At 41.3% G+C, this 21338-nt stretch overlaps 1 protein-coding gene across 1 annotated transcript in view; it reads left to right on the top strand.

Annotated features, from left to right (window-relative positions):
• Nucleotides 1-11637, top strand: part of LOC122477048 — a 99085-nt gene extending 87448 nt beyond the window's left edge. Inside the window, 3 exon segments of the mRNA XM_043569974.1 lie at nt 2438-2628; nt 10768-11123; nt 11125-11637. Of these exon segments, the coding sequence (XP_043425909.1) occupies nt 2438-2628; nt 10768-11123; nt 11125-11407 (830 nt within the window). The 3' untranslated portion in view covers nt 11408-11637.
• Nucleotides 11638-21338: the final 9701 nt, after the last annotated feature.

The following is a 21338-nucleotide window of genomic DNA, read 5'->3' as shown; positions in this document are numbered from 1 at the left end:
TAAAACGAGCAATTCTGATCCCTCTGCCTGGCATTGTTGCCTAAAACAAAGCCCTGAAAATTTGGAAGAGTTGCAGGGCTTGATGACATTTCCCCTCCCTGTCTCCTGCCAATCCTCAGAGGTAGACCAGTAGCGTTTGAGGAAGGAAGACAATGAAATTCTATCATGGAAGAGATACTACATCATGGAAGAGAAAATGGCACTGCTTGACAAGCACAGGCTGTGGAGTGGAGGAGGGAAGAATAGGGCTGAGCGAATCACTGAAGCAGGACAAATCGTGAGCATTTCCCTCTTGGCAAGAGGTTAGGTGGATGGATCGAGCAACATCTCCCAGCTACCGTGGAGGCGCAACTCTAAGGACTCACTTCTTATCTTAACATCCACTTAACCCCTCCTTCGTATTAATGTCAGTCTTATAACATGTAATTTATCACATCTACTTACTTATGTTTTGGAGCCTCCTTTAGGATTGTCAAAGCCCATGTGCTGCTCGTAGTTTTCTGGTTGTATTTCTAAGGAGCCCATTCATGATTATCTATCATGGGCCGGATGAGGGGCAAGAGGACACTCGAGTGGGGCTTTGCCCCTAGCCCTCTCCTCTTCTCTTCAGCTAGAGCACTGGGGGTTTACTAGTACATTTTGGATTTCGGGCTAACTTTCAGTTGAAGAAACAGCTCCATTTTCTTCTATGCCCACTTGTATACCACATGAGAATTTTGGAATATATATCCTGGAACAGAATTTCTGGGTTATAAGGTTCAGTATGTATGTAATTTGACTGCATATAGCCAGGTCACTCTCCAGACTGCTGATGCAGTGCACACCCCCACCAGCGGTGCAGGAAGTGTGCTATATTCCCACCTCCCTGCCAGGATTCAATATCATTTAACTTTCCAAGGCATAGGTAGTATCTCCTGGTGGTTATAATTGGCGTTGCTCTGATTACCTGTGATTGTGAACTTATCTATTAATTTGTAAGGCTTTAGGCTTCTTTGTTCTGTATATTGTCTGCTCATATCATTTGTTCATTTAAAAAACTGAGGTTTATTTTCTGGTTGTTTAGCGGGAGATCCTTGTACACTCTGAAGCACTCTTCGGTTTTAGACATTGCCACCATATTTCTCTACGTGCAAACAATCTGGAAGGTTTCGACTATGATGTGGCTTACTGAAGAGAAATACTTAATTTTGAGGTAATCAGATTCATTAGTTTTTTAAAATATTTATTTTTGAGAGAGAGAGACAGAGACAGAGACAGAGAACGCTCACAGGTGCACAAGTGGGGGAGGGGCAGAGAGAGAAGGGGACAGAGGGTCTGAGCGGGGCTCAAACTCATGAACCTGAGATCATGACCTGAGCCAGACTCGGATATTTAACCAACTGAGCCACCCAGGTGCCCCAGATTCATTAGTTTTTTCTTTCATGGTATGTGTTTTGGAGGTTTTGTTTATTCTATCTACCCTCCCACAAGCAACAGAGATATTCTTCTATGTTGCTTCTAATTAACTTGATAGTTTTATTTCGACTCTTACATCATTGTCACTCCACAGATTGGTCATAAACTAATGTGCTGAAGAAAGAGAGCATATTCTGTTGAAACAGTAAGTCAGATCATGTCATTTCTGTGTTCAAAACCTGGTAATGGCTCCCCACTTTAGAGTAAGAGTCAAAGTCCAATCAGTGGTTTAAAACCAATGATCCTTTGTGGGGCGCCTGGGGTGGGTCAGTTGGTTAAGCACCGACTTCAGTTCAGATCATGATCATGTGGTTTGTGAGTTCGAGCCCCGTGTCAGGCTCTGTGCTCAAAGCTAGGAGCCTGGAGCCTGCTTCAAGATTCTGTCTCCACCTCTCTCTGCCCCTCCCATGTTCATGCTCTGTCTCTCTCTGTCGTTCAATAATAAATAAACGTTACCAAAAAAAATTAAACCAATGGTCCTTTGTGATTGCTATTCCCCTCTTACCTGTCTGAGCGCCCCTCCTATTTCCCTCCCGTACTCATTCTGCTCGGGCCACACTGGCCTCCTCTGTGATCCTCAGCTATGTCAGGTACATGCACACCTTAGGCTGTTCTCTACTCCTGGCATGTTCTTCCTGTGTATATTTGCATAGAGAACCTCTTCATCCCCTCCAAGTGTTGGCTCAAAAGTCATTCCGTGTACGGTCCATCCCCACCACTTCTAATCTCTCTTGCATTGACCTACATTTTTCATATTTCTCCATACCATTCATCCTTTTCTAACATAACATATAATTTACTCATGTATTATTATGTGTGTGGCTTATAATCTATTTCCTGCCACTAGAGTGCGAGGTCCATGGGAACTGGGAGTTTTATTTTTGTCCCATCTGTGACCCAGGACCTATATCACTCCACGTCTGGCCCAGAGAAGCTCTTTGGCCCCATTTGCTGAATGATGGGTCGTGTGACTCCTTCCCAGCAAATGGTGACAGTAGCAGTGGCCTCCGTTTCCTCTGTACAGAGGCGGTTGTACTGTCGGCATCTAGCCCTGTGGCCAGTGCTGTGCCCCCACAGAACATGATTTGGGGCATCATCCTTGACGCCGGGGTTTCCAAGCCTCAGCAAGAGTTCCTGAGAGCTTATAATATCCTTTTCCCTAAATTCCTTAATGTAACCAGACTTTGTTAGTGCAGTTTGTTTGGTTGCTTATTTATTTAATTATTTATTTAATTTGAGGGAGAGAGACAGCGGGACAGAGGGAGAGAGAGTCTTAAGCAGACTCCACACTCAGTTCCAAGCCCAATGTGTGGCTCGATCCCACGACCGCTGGGATCATGATCAAGAGTCAGGTGCTCAAGCAACTGAGCCACCCAGGTGCCTCTGTTGGTGTAGTTTATACCATGTATTAAAGGGTACAAATACACACCTGAAATAAATCAGAATGAAAATGTCATTGAATTCAGGTTCCCTCAAGAACTCGTATTTATTTATTTTTTTTCAACGTTTATTTATTTTTGGGACAGAGAGAGACAGAGCACGAATGGGGGAAGGGCAGAGAGAGAGGGAGACACAGAATCGGAAACAGACTCCAGGCTCTGAGCCATCAGCCCAGAGCCTGACGCGGGGCTCGAACTCCCGGACCGCGAGATCGTGACCTGGCTGAAGTCGGACGCTTAACCGACTGCGCCACCCAGGTGCCCCTATTTATTTATTTTTAAATTTATTTATTGAGAGAGAGAGAGAGAGAGAGAGAGTGTGTGTGTAAGCAGGGGAGGGGCAGAGAGAGAGGGAGAGAGAGAATCCTAAATAGGCTTTGCACTGTCAACACAGAGCCTGATGCAGGTCTCAAACTCATGAACCATGAGATCATGACCTCAGCCGAAACCAAGAGTCAGATGCTTAACCGACTGAGCCACCCAGGCACCCAAGAACTCTTATTTAATTCAGTAAACTGAAAATGAAAAATGGTCCAGTCTCCCCCAAAGTAGACAGTGTGGTCACGTATCTTGTCAAAGATGGTCACAACATGTCCTCTTATGCTCTTTTGCAAGGTAAATTTTCCACTTCTCCTATCAAAAGATGGAGTCTTTTCCCCTTTCCCTTGAATCAGGACTGACCCTGTGACTTGCTTTGACTAACAGGATGCAATGGAAGTGACACTTTGCCAGTCGCACCTTGCGGCTTCCCTGGTGACTCTGTCAAAATGCTGCAGTGAGGCTATCGCATAAGGAAGCTGATCTACTCTGCCTGAGGATGAGAACAAAGGTGCCCTGGCCGATAACCAGAACCAACTGCCAGCCATGTGAGTGGGGATCCTTGTCGTCCAGCCAGTGCCCCAGCTGACAGCAGGCGTATGAGTGAGCTCAGGTGAAACCAACAGAGGGGCTCCTCTGCAAATTCACAAAACGGTGAGAAATAATATTTTATTGTTATTTCGAATCGCTACATTTGGGGGTGGTTTGCTATTGAAGGGGATGAGAATATGCCACCCCAAAATATGCTACTTTGGAATAAGGATTATTTTGAACTGAAGGCGATTGGGAATCAACGGATCCAGAAAGAAGCCTTTCAGAACTTATGTACCTAAAAGCAGAGCCCCCCCAAAGAACTTGATTGTCATAATTCCCTCCTCAGGAGCTGCAGACAAGAAGTCAGCACCACACCCAAACAAACCTTGTCACAAGACTATCATATCTTGGGGCACCTGAGTGGCTCAATTGGTTGAACATCCTACTCTTGATTTTGACCCAGGTCATGATCTCACAGTTGTGAGATTGAGCCCCGCGTTGGGCTCCACACAGGTCATGGAGTGTGCTTAAGATTTTCTCTCTCCTTCTTCCTCTGCCCCTTCCCCACTTGCACTCTCTGTTTCTCAAAACAACAACAGCAAAAACAAAACAAAACAAAACAAAAAACAGACTATCATACCTGTGTCCCATCTATTCTCCTAAGGACCCATTTGTCTTCCCCAAAAGTTGTTCCTTTTACCGTAAGTACCTTTTGTACCCCTCTCATCATCTATTAAGATGGCATATAAGCCCCAATTCTAACCACCCCTTTGAGTTACTTGTCACTGAGTTACTCGTCACTGAGTACTCCTGCAGGTATGCAGCATTGCAAATGTAAATGAACTTTTCTTCCCTCTTATTAATATGTCTTTTGCTAGTTTAATTCACAGGTCTCAGGTACTGAACATAAGAGGGTAGAATGAAAGGTTTTTCCTCCCCTACATTGTGCAGCAATAGAGAAGTGATATAAGCAGAAATACTGCTTATCAGAGCCAAAGCCAGTGTATCTTTAGGGGTTTTTTTTTTTACCAGTAAAAAAAACTTTTGAGACAAAAAGTTGTAAGTTGTTCCTGGTCAGCTGAGTCATATGGTGATGCTAGGACAGAATCAAATGAAATTCTGCACACATAACAGTGGGAATAGTTTTTGTTTGTTCACTGGGGACAAATTACTTATTTTATTATCTAAATTTTAAACCCTCCCAAGAAGATGTCTGGTTGAGGAAAAAAAAATCACAAAAGAAAAACTAACAGAGAGGACAACCTAAAAGAAAAATGGAGGGATTTTTTTCAACATGGAAGTCAGACAAATAGACCATTTAAGTATCGAACAAGACATTTTAAAATAAATCACGAGGAGGTGACACTTGTGCATAGACTTGAAGGCAGTGGGAAAGTTTAGATGCAGGTATCTGAGAGAAGAGGGTACCAGATGGAGGGGTTAACCAGTACAAAGGCCCCAATTATTGAGTGCACCTATTACATCCTTCGTGAGATTGGCTTATGATACTCATTTATGGTGAGAACAGTATAGAATAACACAGTTGAAGATAAGGTAAACTTGAATAAATCCCTTATTTTTAGTATAAAAAGGGATACAATTTCAACTGTAGAAAAGCAACTTCTCCCTCACGTCTAATAAACAAATGTTAAATCCTGAGAGAACATCAGTTTAAGTATGTCTGAGTCCAGAATCTGATTCTCATCTATGTTTTTAACTCAAATCACGTCCCTGACCAAGCTGGTCTCTGGGAGTCTAGCCCCCCATCTCTTGTTCTGAGCCCCTGCCTGTAAGTGTGAAAGCAGGTCAAACTGGCAAACACCGTATGCAACTGGAATCTCACATATCAACTTATTCTGAGGAATCTAGGATTCAAGAGTTGTTGCCGCATATCCTGAGTGCTACATTGTCTTTATAATCCAGTAGAATTCTTAATATTGGAGGAGAAAGTTCTGAAAACGACCTTAATGGGTGTCTAGTAGAGAACAAGAAGTCGAGTGTAATTAATATTGTAATGTGCTTAAAAACCGAAATAATGGCTTTTAAAAAGAAATTGCCTTCAGTAATTTCATTATGTGAAAACATTCGCTACATTGAAAATTTCAAGGGGCGCCTGGGTGGCTCGGTTTGGTGAGCGTCTGACTCTGGCTTTCTGCTCAGGTCATGATCTCCCAGTTTGTGAGTTTGAGCCCCTCCTTGGGCTCCATACTGACAGTGCAGAGTCTGCTTGGGATTCTCTCTCTGTCTCTCTGTCTCTCTCTCTCTCTCTCTCTCTGCCCCTCCCCTGCCTGCGTGTGCTCTCTCTCTCTCAAAATTAATTAATTAACAAAAAAAGAAAATTTCAAAGATCCAGATAAGCAAAAATAAGCCAAATGCAGTTCTGCCAAGGACAGATATATACTCTCTGTATATTACTCCATTCTTGAGCATAGACTTATAAATGGGCTCAAACTCTATGCACTATATGCCTTTATTAATCATTTTTAGTGGCGACACAACAGTCCCTTATTTAGCCAGTACCCTGTTGGTGGACATTAAGTATGATTCTGTAAATACGGAATGGTTATCGTAAGATTATTTCCGTATTTCTGTCCATGACTATCTTTCAAAGATAAATTTCTTGGAAATGGTGTAAGAGGACAGATATCAGTCACACGCGCTCTGGCGCATTGCATCACACTCTCCATTTTGCCCAACCACCAAAATTCTTTTTAATTTAGAATTAAAGTTTCTTTTTAGAATTTAGAATTTATAGAATTCTTTTGAATCACTGCCAACTAAATAGGGAATACATTGTGTCTAAGTTTTAAAATTTGGAGTTTTGATTATTAGTGTTGACTAAATAATTTCCCACAGATAGTAACAATAATTTCATAATCTCATCTGATATCCAGGTCCTATTAAGATAGTTCCAAATATCCCGGGACACCTGGGTGGCTCAGTCGGTTAAGCGTCTGACTCTTGGTTTCGACTCAGGTCATGATCTCACAGTTTCATGAGTTCAAGCCCCACATCAGAGCTCCTGCACAGAACCTGCTTGGGATTCTCACTCTCTCCCTTTATCTCTCTGCCCCTTTCCCACTCGTGCTGTCTCTGTCTCTCTCAAAATAAGTAAATAAACTTAAAAAGGTTGTTCCGACTATCCCAATAATGTCTTCTATGGTCATTTTTTTGTTTTGTTTTCAAACCAGGGTCCCAGCACAATTCATGCATTGAATTTCACTGTTATGCCTCTTCTCACATTTGTTTTTATGACATTGGTTATTGAAGATTGTTGGTTTGCAAACAAGAGGGCAGGGAGAGACTAAAGAAAGAGGCGACCCACTCCAGATTGGTAGGTGGCAAATTTAATAAGCAGGGGAACTTACATATGAGACTTACCAGGGCAGCTACAAGAAGAGTGGGTCCCCGCACCTGCCTGCCAGAATCTTAAAATTTTATATAGAAGCCTTGCCAGGGTTTAGTCGGAAATACATTCCAGATGGTCTCAGTAACACCTTACTCTCTCAAGGCTTTGTTCTTGAAGTAACTCCTTGTGTGGGGATGGTGGGTAGAACGTATATTCCAAGGACATGGGAGGGAGTGAGAGCCCCTGATTGTGCAGGTCTAGCTCACAAGTCAACCTGCAGTCATGTCCTCTTGATGACCTCCTCTAACAAAGATTCTAGGCCAGCTGTCCTACAGAATGTCCCACATGCTTCACTTGTCTGATTGTTTCTTCATGGTGTAATTTAACTCGTCCTCTCCTAGTCTGTGATATAAATAAGACATTTGATCTAGAGGCTTGCTTAAACATTTTTTTTAGAGAGAGATAGCACTCAAACAGGGAAAGGGTTAGAAAGGGAGAGAGAGAGAGAATGTGTCATGGGACTTGATCTCAGGACCCTGAGATCATGACCTGAGCCGAAATTAAGAGTCAGCTGCTCAACCAACCGAGCCACCCAGGTGCCCTTAGAGACTTGGCTAATGATGCTGTGTACTTCATATTTTGTGCTATTGAGAAGCTCTTAATTCTGGGTTGTCCCACTATTAGTGGATGCCAGATTTGATCCCTTGGTTATGGTAGGGGATTATCAGTTTCTCCATCGTGAAAGTACATTTTTCCCCTTTGCAATGTGTAAGTAATCTGTGGGCTAACACATTGATTAGCACCATGCAAATATTCTGTTCCTTAATAACTTTCATCTAATAGCCTTCATATCCACCGATGATCCTTCCTGAATTATATATTACATCGGAGATTGCAAAATGGTGGTCTTATAATTTTTTCATTCCTTTTCCATTTACTAGCCGGGGTACTTTTCAAAGAAGCACCTTTCTTTCTCTTTCTTCATATTATTATGCACTCTTGTATTTTTAGTTACTCATTTTGCTAAAATAAATCATTGTTATTTAAATTTTTTTTGATGTTAAAATTGCCCCAGCTCTTGCATCTTTTTGACATGATGCCAAGTAGTCTTTGAGCATCTTCTAGTTTTCTAGTACCGTGAGATGTTCTTATGCTCACTTTGCACTTTCCTGTCTCAGATCTGTGGAAAGAGAATTCCAGATTGAAGTAACATCAAGTGCAAAGGTCCTGAGGTAGAACAGTGCTAACCACGTGACAGAAGTACATAGGAGAGCAGTGTGACTGGAATAGTTAGTAGGGGAGAGGGGTAAGAGAGGGGTCAGATCTTGCAGGGTGGGTCTTGTAAGTTAGGGTAAAGGTTTCAAATTTGACTTTCAGTGAATGGGAAGCCATTGAGTATTTTGAATAAGGGAGTAATTTTATCTAACTTACCTTTAATGGGATCCCTCTCGTTTCTTTGTGGACACTGGAGAGGGGTTAGAAGCAGAGAGACCAGTTAGGAATATATTTTAATTCTTCATGGGAACGATGAGGTGACTTTGACCAGGCAGAGCGACCAAAGCATGAGAAATGGTTGATTGATCCTAAATACACTTTGAGGCTAAAGCAAACAAGTTATGGGATGCAGAAGAAAGCAAAGAAGCTAAGGAAGTTAGACATTTCTAAAAATCAGCAGGATCATGAAAAGTAAAACTAGAGAAGGGCGTTAAATAAAAAAAAAGTAAATGTTTAATGTGAATAACATTGAGTTATTTCAGGAAAGAATCAGGTGGCACTTATTATTCACAGGCCTGCAATACAATAAAATATATTATTTGGTTTTCGTCCTTGTTTCCTGGCACAGGATTCCCTAAAAACCCTCGGAATTTCCTGAGCGTTAAGTGTCTTTTGTATGTTAATGAGATGACTGGTTCCTCATCCTTCCGCACCCCTTCCGCCACCCCTTGCTCTATGTGTCTCTTCTGTCTGGCTGTTCCCCAGTTGTAGCCTTTGTAATAAACTGGGAATAGTAAAGAAAGCACTTTCCTGAGTTCTGTGAGTTGTTCTGGCAAATTACTGAACCAGAGGTGGGGGATCCCGGGAACTCCCACTTTGTCGCCAAGTGAGACAGAAGTGTGGGTAACTGGGCGACTCAGTATTTGCAACTGGTGTCTGAAGTGGGGGCAGTCTTACAGGACTGAGCCCTCAAGGCAGGGGGTCTGCCCTAACTATGGGTAGTTAGTGTCAGAATTGAATTCCATTGTTGGACACCTAGTTGGTGTTAGAGAGTTCTAGAAGGGGTGTTGGAAGAGGCATCGTAATATTTGGTGTCAGGAGGAAAAGTCGAATTGGTCATTCCTTGTTCAGAGCGTAGGTTCAGGTTTCCAACAGGCAATAGGAGCTTGCAAACGTGACCCACTCCTGTTTTTCTGCCGAATGGTCCTCTTGTGTCTATCTCTGCAGGTCAAATTTGGTTCAGATTGGTACTTATCGGTTCCTGTGTTACGTGAACGACAAAACAGTAACTTCCAATTCCGCTGTTTAACCTTTTGAAGAAATACAATACATAAGAAATACATAAAATAAAGAACCCAAATCACAGGTTTTAGCTCAAGAAATAATCACAATAATATCTACCAATCCAGATCAAGAACTAGAACATTCTCAGGACTCCCCAAGTGATCTTTGTATCCCCTCTCAGATGTGAACCCCACTCTCCTCCCTAAAGGTAACCTCTGTTTGAATATCCAGCCCCAAAGATTAATTTTGCCTGTGTTTGAATTTTATATAAATTGAACGAGGCGTTATGTACTCTTTTATGTCTGGATTTTTTTTGCCCAACATTGTATTTATGTGAGTGATTCATCAGTATCATTGCACATAGCAGTAGCTCATTAATTTTTATTGCTATGGTTTGTATAAATATGCTCAGTTCATTTATCCACCCTCCTGATGGCTATCTGAGCTGTTTCCTGGATTTGGCTATTCCCATAATACTGCAATGAACATCCTTGTACATGAATTTTGATGCACAGATACATATATTTCTTTGGGTATATATCTAGGAATTGACTTACTGGATTATGGGATATGTGGTACATAGTGAAAACTTCCAGTTTTCGACAATGGTGATATCAGTTTACACTGATTGTAGTCCCAGCAATACATAAGGATTCTAGTTGCTCTACATCCTTACAATACTTGCTATTTTTTATTCTTCATTTCAGCCATTCAGTAGGTATATAGTGGTATCTAATTGTGGTTTTAATTTGCATTTTTCGAAAAGTAATAAGGTTGAGCCCCTTCTCACATATCCTTAGGAATAAAGGAAATATATGCATTTAAGATTATAAATTCCCTTAGATGCATAGCTTTTAGATGCATTTCAAAAGTTAGCTCGTATTTTAATTATTATGTAGTTTGGGATGTTCTCTAATTTCTATTGTAATTGCTTCTTTGACTCATTGTCTACTGAAATTCACATTGTTAAATTTCCAAACAAAAGGGGATTTTCTGGTTATCTCTTTGTTAATGATGTCTGGCTTACTTCCACATACTCTGAATGATTTCATTCCTTTGAAATTTGTTCTATGGCTCACCATACGCTAAATTTTGGTAAATGTTTTCTGACCCCTTGTGAAGAATGCACAGTCTATAATTGTTGGAGTCAATATTCTACAAGTGTCAAATTAGAAGAAGCAGGAAGAAAAAAAAAAAAACCATAAAGCCCTAGGAGATTTGTATAATAGGACACATGAAGTTGACCCAATTTGGCATGCACAGAAGAAACAGAAAATATTCCTGATCACAATAACACAAAAGTTGAAATTAACAATAAAAGTAGAGGCTCGTCTCCGCTGGATCACTCCCCTCCGTAGCCTGTGCGCTGTCTATCACGAGCACACGGTGGCCAGGCCCCTGCGCACCCCGCTGCGCCTGCTAGCCGCTGTGGCCCTGACTCTGGCCCTGGCCGTGAGTCCCGGGACCGGCAGGAGAAACAAGTCTGCACTGGCGGGCGCCCCGTTGGACGCCTACGTCAACGAGGAGGGCAGGCGCTGAACTCAGCGGGTACAGCAAGGGGAGCAACGACGCGTACCCCAGCCGCGCGATGCGGGTGGTGTGTGCCCGAAAGCAGGCCGTGGCTGCGTGGAACTACTTCCTGGACGTGGAGATTGGACGAACCAGATGTACCAAGTCCCAACCCAACTTGGACACCTGTCCCTTTCATGACCGGCCACACCTGATGAGGAAAACGCTCTGCTCTTTCCAGATATACACTGTACCCTGGATGGGCAAGACATCCCTGGTGAAGTCCGGCTGCCAGGATGCGTAGAGGACCCTGTGACAGGCTGGGTTGCTCGGGCCCCCTTCTCCCACCCCGCTCCTCCTTGTAGAACTCCTAATCCGTGGAAGGGTGGCCCTGTCCAGGTGATGTCCCCTCAGTGTGCTGGTCCCAGGAGACAAATAGAAAAGGATTCTATTTGGGGCATTTTTTGGAAAGCAAAATGTAATGCACTCGTTCTGCTGTATCTTCATCAATAAAAAGTCACATCAGCTAAAAAATAAATAAATAAATAAATAAATAAATAAATAAATAAAATTAAAAGGAGAAAAAAAATTACCACCTCTAAAGTAAAAGCAACTTCTTTCCTGAACAACTGAGCTAGGAGGGGAAAAAATCATAAAAAATAAATAAATAAACAAACAAGTACGCTTACATAAATGCTGTATATCAGACAAAAATTAAAGCATTAGGCAGAGAAAAAAAAATTTAGCCCTAAATACTTACATGAATAGCCAAGAAGAAATAAAAATAAATTACTCAAACTCAGTAGGTTAGAAACGAACACAAAATTAAACCTAGGGGAAGCAGAAAGGAAATGAGGCAAAAGCAGAAATTGTTGATCTAGAAAACCTCTGTATTTAACAAATAAATCAAACAGCTTATTCTTTGAAAAAGTCAATAAAGTGGATAACATTGTTGTATTAGGCTTAGACTTTGGTTATAAACAACCCCTAAGTCCCAGGGGCTTAGCACAGAAATTTTATCTCTCATTCACACAACGTCCACTGTAGGTTAGAAGACCATCCAAGGCAAATTTTGCCCCCCACACTACCTCAGCAATTCAGCCTGCTTTGACTTGGGATTGTGTCCTATCAACACATGCCCTCCATACTTCCTGTCCGTGAAAGAGAATCCGGAAGCTTCCACGGGGGCTTTTCACTCTCAGCATGGGATGTTTCCAGGACTCTAAGGAAGAGAAATTTTATTACACTCTGAATGGGAGCTCCTAGTTTAATACCCTGGGAATGTGAGGAGCCAGCGGGTCTGGGGTAAAGGAGACATTCTCTAGCGTGGCCATTTTCTTTGCTCAGGAAGTCAAACAACGCAAGAAATAGGAAAACACTCACTTTTTGACGCTAGTGCTTCCTACAGAAAGATTGAAAGTGAAATCACTCCTGGGGCACCTGGGTGGCCCAGTCGGTCGAGCATCCGACTTCGGCTCAGGTCATGATCTCGAGGTTGGTGAGTTCGAGCCCCGCATCAGGCTTGCTGTTGCCAGCCTGTCAGTGCACACCCCACTTCGGATCCTCTGTCCCCCCTCTCTCTGCGCCTCCTCTGCTTGCACCAAAACTAAATAAATATAAAAAAAAAAAGTGAAATCACTCCTTCCATGGGAAGGACTACAGAGAATGCAGTATTTCACTAAAGCCATCAGGTGTGCTCTGTTAGGAAGAATACCAACATTAGGCTATCCTCTGTTGGCCAGGACTGATGTTCGGGGAAGCAGCCAGGTAATTTGGCTCATTGGCAGCAATGGCAATGATGGCCATGGCTCACGCAAGCACGATGGGCCTATTTAAGCTGTGTTTTTTCGTTTGTTTGTTTCGTTGTTTTTTTTGTTTTTTTGTTTTTTGTTTTTTTCCTTTTTCTCTCGCTGTCTCTCTCCTCTTATCCCTCCACTCAAGCTACGCATTGCCCCATCTGGAACTAGGTCACATTTGACAATCGGCAGTACTTATCCTGTGATGGCGTTGGGGATATGGCTGATTCGGTACCTGTATCTTTGTCTTCCAGTGCCCCAGGCCCGTTGTGTTTCATGAGCTGAAGCTCTAGTTATAAACCAGGGGAAGAGAGATTTTCAGCCTCCTTTCAGGAAGGATGGTTTCAGGGAGAGGCCTCAATTTTGGCCACCTACTTGAATGAAAATTTTAATTCCTTTTTTTTGTTTTTTTGGGTTTTTTTTTGCCCTAAACACCAGGTCGTCTCTGATTTCAACCCTAAGTTCCAGCTAGCTTGTGGCTTTAACTTTGCTCATAGTTCTTCGTTCATTGTTTAGTTTTTGAGATGCTTATCTTGCCTCTAAGTCCGGTTATATCTTTTTACTTTCCCTTCTTAATATTTTATCCATCAGGGGCGCCTGAGTGGCTCAGTCGGTTAAGCATCCGACTTTGGCTCAGGTCATGATTTCGCGGTTTGTGAGTTCAAGCCCCGCGTAGGGCTCTGTGCTGACAGCTCAGAGCCTGGAGCCTGCTTCAGATTCTGTGTCTCTCCATCTCTCGGCCCCTCCCCTGCTCATGCTCTGTGTCTCTCTGTCTCTCAATAATAAATAAATGTTAAAAAAAATTTTTAAAATATTTTATCCATCACTTCAATGTGCTTGAAGGTCAAAGCATGTTCTCACATCCTGAAACCAATATTGCACTGTATTTTAACTAACTAGAGTTTAAATAAAAATTAAAAACCAAAAATATGTTCTTACAATACCATCTTGACCCAAGTGGATTCCTTTTTTACAGAAGTGCCCTTTTCGTCTTCTCTTTCTCTTTCTCTTTTTCTCTATTGTAGCTTTCAAGATTTTCATTTTTATCCTTGGTTTCTCTAGTTTCACTAAGATATTTTTAGGAAATTTGGGTTTTTTTTAAGTTTATTTATTTATTTTGAGAGAGACTGAGGCAGCGCGAGTGAGGTAGGTGCAGAGAGAGAGGAAGAGAGAGAATCCCAAGCAGGCTCCATGCTGCCAGCCTAAAGCCTGATGTGGGGCTCAAACTCACAAAACATGAGATCATGACCTGAGCTGTAACCAAGAGTCAGACACTTCACCGACTGAGCCACCCAGGGGCTCCTGTAGGAAATTTCTTTTTACTCATCTTGTGTGCTCTTTGGAATGCCTTATGATATGAATATGCATGCCTGTTTTCAATTTTGGAAACTTTAAAAAATTTTTTTAATTACTTTATTTTTTATTTGAGAGTGAGAGCAGGCTAGGGGCCAGAGGGAGGGAGAGAATCTTAAGCAGGCTCTGTGCTCAGTGTGGAGCCTGACACAGGGATCGATCCCGTGACCCTGGGATCATGACCTGAGCTGAAATCACGAGTTGGAAGCTCAACTGACTGAGCCACCCAGGTGCCCCTATTTTGTAAACTCTTAATCGTTATCATTTCAAGTACGGAGTAGCCACCATTCTGTCCATTCTTCTAGGCTTCCCGTGAAACATGTCTCTCCCTTTCTTTCTCCTGTCCATCTTAGTTTCCTTCTTCCATGGAATAAATTTGGATTGATTAGATTTGTCTTATATGCTATGGACAGTGACAGGCATTGGGACCGGAGAAGCAACTATGTACACACGAAGGCTTGAAGTACTGTCCCAAAGGCATAGAGATCTTCAAACGATTAAACCAAATGCTTCGGGACACTTGGGTGGAGAAAACGTAGGGAATGCTCAAGAAAACATCTCCCTCGGCTTCTACTTAGAAACTTTTTCCCTTGACACCAGTCCACAAATGGATCAGTAATGGAAAGAAACTCTCAACACAGGTCCTTGTTCTTGGTTCTCAAATTACTCGTGCCCATTGGCTCAAGCTTGAAATTCTTCTGCAAGCAAGTTATTCCTGGAAGGCTCTTTCCATGAGATCCCCCTGCCCACCCACCACTATGTCTGAAACCCAGCAGTGGGTGAAGACTCCTGAAACCTGGAGGTTCCACTACTCTGGAGAAAGCAGTTCTTATGTCCTATATTTATTATTCCTATTCCTAGGCAGTATTTATGTTTTAATTTTATTGGTGCCTGTAAACTAAAATGGTTGGATTTTATTGACTTTAATATAAAAGCAAATGGCCAAAACATGGAGAAATAAACATTAGCACCTTTAGATCTGACAGTCTACTATGTGACTCTTTATTTTAACAGTCACCAGCTGATGGAAAAAGAAAGAGAGTATTACCAACACCACAGGGATGATCCTGTGTCGTTGTCCCCACACCTTAGTCTCTAAAAATCCTGCTTCCTCCCCACAGTTAATCACTATCCTGATCTATAATACATTAGATCTGTCTCTTTTTGAGCATTCTAAAAAAGAAATCACATGGTAGGCATTTATACGTGTGTGTCTGGGTTTTTTGTGTTTGGCTCAATATTATTATGTTGCTGAGATTTCATCTATAGTGTTACCTGTAGTGGTAGTTTCTGAATTTTTTTGCTATATGATATCTCAGTACATGTATATACTATAGATTATTATCGTTTTTTTGTTGCTGGACATTTGAGAAGTTTCCATTTTTTTTTATGTTTGTTTATTTTTGAGAGAGAAAGAGCACGAGTGGGGGAGGGGCAGAGAGCGAAGGAGACAGGATCTGAAGCAGGCTCCAGGCTCGGAGCTGTCAGCACAGAGCCCCACACGGGGCTTGAACCCACAAACCGCGAGATCATGACCTGAGCTGAAGTCTGACACTCAACTGACTGAGCCACCCAGGTGCCCCGTGTGTAGTGTTTCGTAGTGTATTTCATTGGGTTGTGTATGTGTGTATGTATACAATTCTGTGAGTTTAAGTTAACCACGTGTATAGATTTGTATAACAACTGCCATAATCAGGGTATAGATCTGTTTCATCACCGCAAAAAAAACCTCCCCCCGTGTAGTTACAACCTGGTATCCACTGATCTCTTCTCTATCCCTATAATTTTGCCTTTGCCAGATGCCATGTAAATGGAATCATCTAGTCTATAATCTTTTGAGCTTGGCTTTTTTTCACACAGTATAATGCCCTTGACATTCATCCACATAATGGCACACATCAACAATTTGTTCCTTTTTATAGCTGAGTGGCATTCTATTGGTGTCCTATTGACTATACCCCGGGTTATCTTTTAAACTGCTGATGGACATTTGCGTTATTTCCACTTTTTAGAAATTATGGCTAGAACATCCACGAACAGGTTTCTCCTTGATTTGGAGATTTTATTTCCCTCAGGTAACTGCCTAGTTAGTAGGACTGCTGGGTCATACGCTAAGTATACATTTAACGTTATGAGAAAATAGCAAGCCATGTTTCTGAGGGACTGTACCATTTTCTCCTCCCACCAGGTATGTATGAGAACTCCAGTTGTTCTGTATATTCATCAGCATTTGGTATGGTCAGGTACCACTTTCCTTTTAGCCTTTCTAGTACTTGCATGGTGGTATCTCATTGCGGCTTTATTTTTTATCTTTTTTAAGTTTATTTATTTACTTTGAGAGAGAGAAAGAGAGAGCAGGGTGCGAAGAGGCAGCAAGTGAGAGAGAGAGAGAATCCCAAGCAGGCTCTGCCTCAAACTCACGAACCATGAGATCATGACCTGAGCTGAAGTTGGACACTGAGCTACCCAGGCGCCCCATCATTGTGGTTTCAGTTTGCATTTTCCTGATAGCAGTGATGTTGAGCATCACTTCATATGCTCATTTGTCATGTGTCTATTCTATTCGTTGATGTGTTTGTTCAGATCGTTTGCCCATTTTTAATTGGGTTTTTTTCTTATTCTTGAGTTTTTTAGATATTCTGAATATAAGTCCTTTAGATCAAATATTTGATTTGCAGATATGTTCTTCTGATCTGTGGCTTGTCTTTTTTTCATTCTTAGCAATGCCTTTTGCAAAGTGAAGTTTTTAATGTTGCTAAAGTCTAACTTACCAATTTTTGTATGGATCATGCTTTTGGTCTTGTATCTAAAAGCTCCTCAAAACTAAACCTAACATCACACAGACTTTTGCTTTATTTTCTTCTAGAATTTTTAAAGGTTTATGTTTTGTTTAGGACTACGATCCATTTTGAGTTAATTTTTGAGTGAAATGTGAGGTATATGTCTATGTTCTTTTTTGCATATATTTTTTTTGCATAATTTTTTTTCTAAGTCTATTTATTTTGAAAGAGAGAGACAGCACAAGCAAGGGAGGGGCAGAGAGAAGGAGAGACAGAATCCCAAGCAGGCTCTGCACCATCAGAGCAGAGCCCGATGCGGGGTTTGAACTCACAAACTGTGAGATCATGACCTGAGCCGATTGAGAGTTGGATGCTTAACCAACTGTGCCACCCAAGTGTCCCTAGACTATTTGGTTTTTCAATTGTTTCTTTCTCTGTATTTCATTTTGGATTGTTTCTATTGCTGTGTCTTCATGTTCACTTTTCCTCTGCAATGACTTAATATTTTCTTAATCCCAGTTAGTCTATTTTTCATCTCATATATTATAGTTTTCATTTCTATAAATTCAGTTGGAGACTTTTTAATATTTTCCATGTCGCTCCTTGACTTTTTGAGCACACAGAATATACTTATAATAACCATTAATGTTCTTACCTGTGAATTTTAAACAGCTGTGTTAATTTTGTGTTATCTTCCATTGATTATTCTCATATGGGTCAATTCTCATTGGACTCTTCTGCTTCTTTGCATGCTTGGAAATGTTTGTTTAAATGGAAACGTTGTGACTTTTAACTTGATTCCTGGATTTTTTTGTATTTATATAAATGTTTTAAAGCTTCTTTTACTGCTATATGGTTGCATCATTTGGAAACACTTAATCCCTCATTCCTTGATTTTATGATTTGTTAGGTCTGGAGCATTCCTTGATTTTATGATTTGTTAGGTCTGGAGCAATGTGCGCGATAGGGCTGCAGAGGAGGAAAAAATAATTTTCCCTCTACCTTTCAAAGTTCTGGCTGGGCCCCTGTAAGAAAAGACAGATGAATAAAAAAAAAAAAAGTAAAACAACTTATTTATTTAGTATAAGTTTTCTGTGACACAGGAGCTTTCTAAAGAAATGAAGACCTGAAGAAACAGTTAAGTCTGAGCATTTAAAAAAAATTTTTTTAATGTTTTTATTTACTTTTGAGAGACAGAGAGAGAGAGAGAGAGAGCATGAGCAGGGGAGGGGCAGAGGGAGATGGAGACACAGAATCTGAAGCAGGCTCCAGGCTCTGAGATGTCAGCACAGAGCCTGACTCAGGGCTCAAACTCATGAACCCTGAGATCATGACCTGAGCTGAAGCCAATGCTTAACCAACTGAGCCACCCAGGTGCCCCAAGTCTGGGCACTTTTTATGCTAGGGTTGATGAGGAGTGAAAAGTTATGGGAAAATGTGATAGGACAACAAGGGTATGAGCTAAGTGTAGTAAAGTGGGAGAAACAGCAAGACCTGTTCCTTCAGATTCTTCTGAATGTCCCTCAGTGGGAGATAAGAAAGCTCCTTTCCTCTGGAAAAGGAGCTTTCACAACCTTTCACACAAGAGTGTTATGATCTGCTTCAGGAGATTAGAAAGTCTTTCCTATACTTGCCATTCCTCAAATTCCTTCAGCTTAAAATTTCATTATGTCAACGTGCCATATTTTGGAGTAATGTGTCCTGAACCGCATCAAATGTAATTATTCCCTTGTACCAAGGCAAAATCTTTCTGACTTGTTTTCCCAATGTCCCGTGAATTCCGAGTGTTCCAATCTGGCTAATAGAAGTAGGCGCTGCTCCCAGCCATGCATGAGTAGTGCGTAGTACCTTAATCCTTCCAAATGGTTCTTTTCCTGCCTTTGCATGGTTTCCTGTCACACCCACGGTCTGATTAGTACTCCGCCAAGTACTCAAGGAGGGCCCTCTACAGATCTCTGGATCTCTGGAGTTCTCTCTCTCTCTCTCTGAATTTCTCTCCTCTTCAGTATCCTATCCTGTGAACTCTAGACATCCTGGTCTCCCTGAACTCTTAGCTCTGTCTCTTCAACTCAGGGAGTTTTTTGTTTTCTGCCTGGGTTGCACCTCCATGCGCCTCAGCCTGGAAACTCTGTCAGTAGCCTGAGTAATGACAGGATTCACCTCATTTGTTTCTCATCCCATAGGTACCATTGTCCTTCATCGCTTGGTATCCAGTGTCTTGAAAACTGTCATTTCTTATATTTGTTTCTCTTTTATTTAGTTGTTTCAGGTATAAAGGTAATTCTAGTCCCTGTTACCACATCTTGGCCAGAAGCAAAAGTCTGAATTTGCATTCTTTATTACTAGTGAGTTTGAATATCTTATATGCTTGTTGGCCATAATATTTCTTATTATGTGAAATGACAGTTTATATGTTTTGCCCATTTTTCTACTACAGCGATTTGTCATTTCTCATTATTATAAAAGAGTTTCTTCTATATTAAAGATATGAAACCGTTATCTCTCATATGTATTATAAATTTTTAATTCGTTATTTGCTTTTAATTTTGATTTATTTCATTTTTCTAATGCAATCACTTTCAGTTTTTATTTAATTAGATCTATTACTCTCTTGATATTCTTCCTTATTGATTCTGCCATTGGATAATGTCCCAATATTACACGTACCCATACTATCTTCTAATTATTTTTATGATATTTACTAAAATCATAAGGAATCCTAAGGAAGTAAGGAATCAGAATGCAGGTTTCTGGAAAGGCTGTATATCCCAGTGCACTTTTTATGGCATTTAAAACAAATGCCTTTTGGGGCACCTGGGTGACTCAGTTGATTAAGCATCCAACTCTTAATTTTGGCTCAGGTTGTGACCTCACAGTAGTCAAATGGAGCCCTAGTTTGGGCTCCATGCTGAGTATGGAACCTGTTTGGGATTGTCTCTCTGTGCCCCTCCCCTTCTCTCTCTCTCTCTCTCTCAAAATGAATAAATTAATATTTAAAAAGTAAAATAAACAAATGCCTTTTGGGACACTTGAGTGGCTCAGTCAGTTGAGCATCTCACTCTTGATCTCAGCTCAGCTCTTGGTCATGAGTTCAAGCCCCATGTTGGGCTCTGGGCTTGCCATGAAGCCTACTTTTAAAAAAATGACTGGGGTGCCTGGGTGGCTCAGTCAGTTGAGCGTATGACTTTAGCTCAAGTCATGATCTCACAGCTTGTGAGTTCGAGCCCCGCGTCAGGCTATGTGCTGACGGCTCGGAGCCTGGAGCCTGCTTCAGATTCTGTGCCTCCCTCTCTCTCTGCCCCAACCCACTCGCATTCTGTCTCTCTCTCTCTCAAAAATAAGTAAACATTAAAAAAAATTTTTTTTAAATGCCTTCATTTCTTCATTTTAACTTGCTGTTATTCCTTAAAAGAAAGTGCTGGGACTTAGCTCAAATGGACTGAAACAGTCTATATCCCCACACAACTATTGTTTCCAACAAGAGTGCATAGTCTTTCTTGGCAGACTCAAACCAAAGGTTCAGCTAAATATCTCAGTCTGGGATCATGGTAGAATCTGTGGAATCATAGCAGTGATTGAGTGCACCATTTCTAGTAAGAATCAGTACAGGATTAAAAAGCAAAGTGAAAAATCAGTTTCCATTGTAGATTCTTTAACTGTTCTTTTTTAGGACCACTTTTTTATGCTCTGTTCTGCTGTCTACATTCTTTTTTCCTTCTTGCCCTAGAGCCCACACCTTTCTCTAACCACAAATTTCCTCTTCTCTTTAGAGCTTTTTTCCAACGGAGGGTACAAGAATATGCCACCCCAAAACATGACTCTTTGGCATACAGATTATTTTGAGCTAGAGGCCATTTATACCCAGCAGACTCTGAAAAAGCACTAAAAGCAGGGCACACGTTTTCCTTTTGAAAATGAAATTTCCATTTATAAAAAAGATTTCCATTTAAAAAGGAAATTTCCATTTGTAGACATCTCTCCCTCTCCTTACCATAAATAGCAAGTCTTAGCAATGGAGAAGGCACTGACTTTTTTTGTTCTCTTGTTAATTTGTCTTTTATCAGTTAGATCTGTGGGCCCCAGTCAATGAACCTAAGATGAACAGAGTGAAAAAGAATCATGTTTCTCTCCCCTACACTGCTTGTATTTACTTGTCCCTACTTCTATCCCTCATAGGCCTCTACCAATTTTTATTTATTTATTTATTTATTTATTTTGAGAGAGACAGAAATGGCATGATCAGGGGAGGGACAGAGAGAGTGGGAAAGAGAGAGAATCCCAAGCAGTCTCCCTGCTGCCAGCGCAG

Source organism: Prionailurus bengalensis, chromosome X, assembly GCF_016509475.1.
Source record: "Prionailurus bengalensis isolate Pbe53 chromosome X, Fcat_Pben_1.1_paternal_pri, whole genome shotgun sequence".
In the NCBI taxonomy this organism is placed as follows: Eukaryota; Metazoa; Chordata; class Mammalia; order Carnivora; family Felidae; genus Prionailurus; species Prionailurus bengalensis.
The sequence above is the reverse complement of the archived record's forward strand: the minus strand, read 5'-3'. Positions and strand labels throughout refer to the sequence as shown.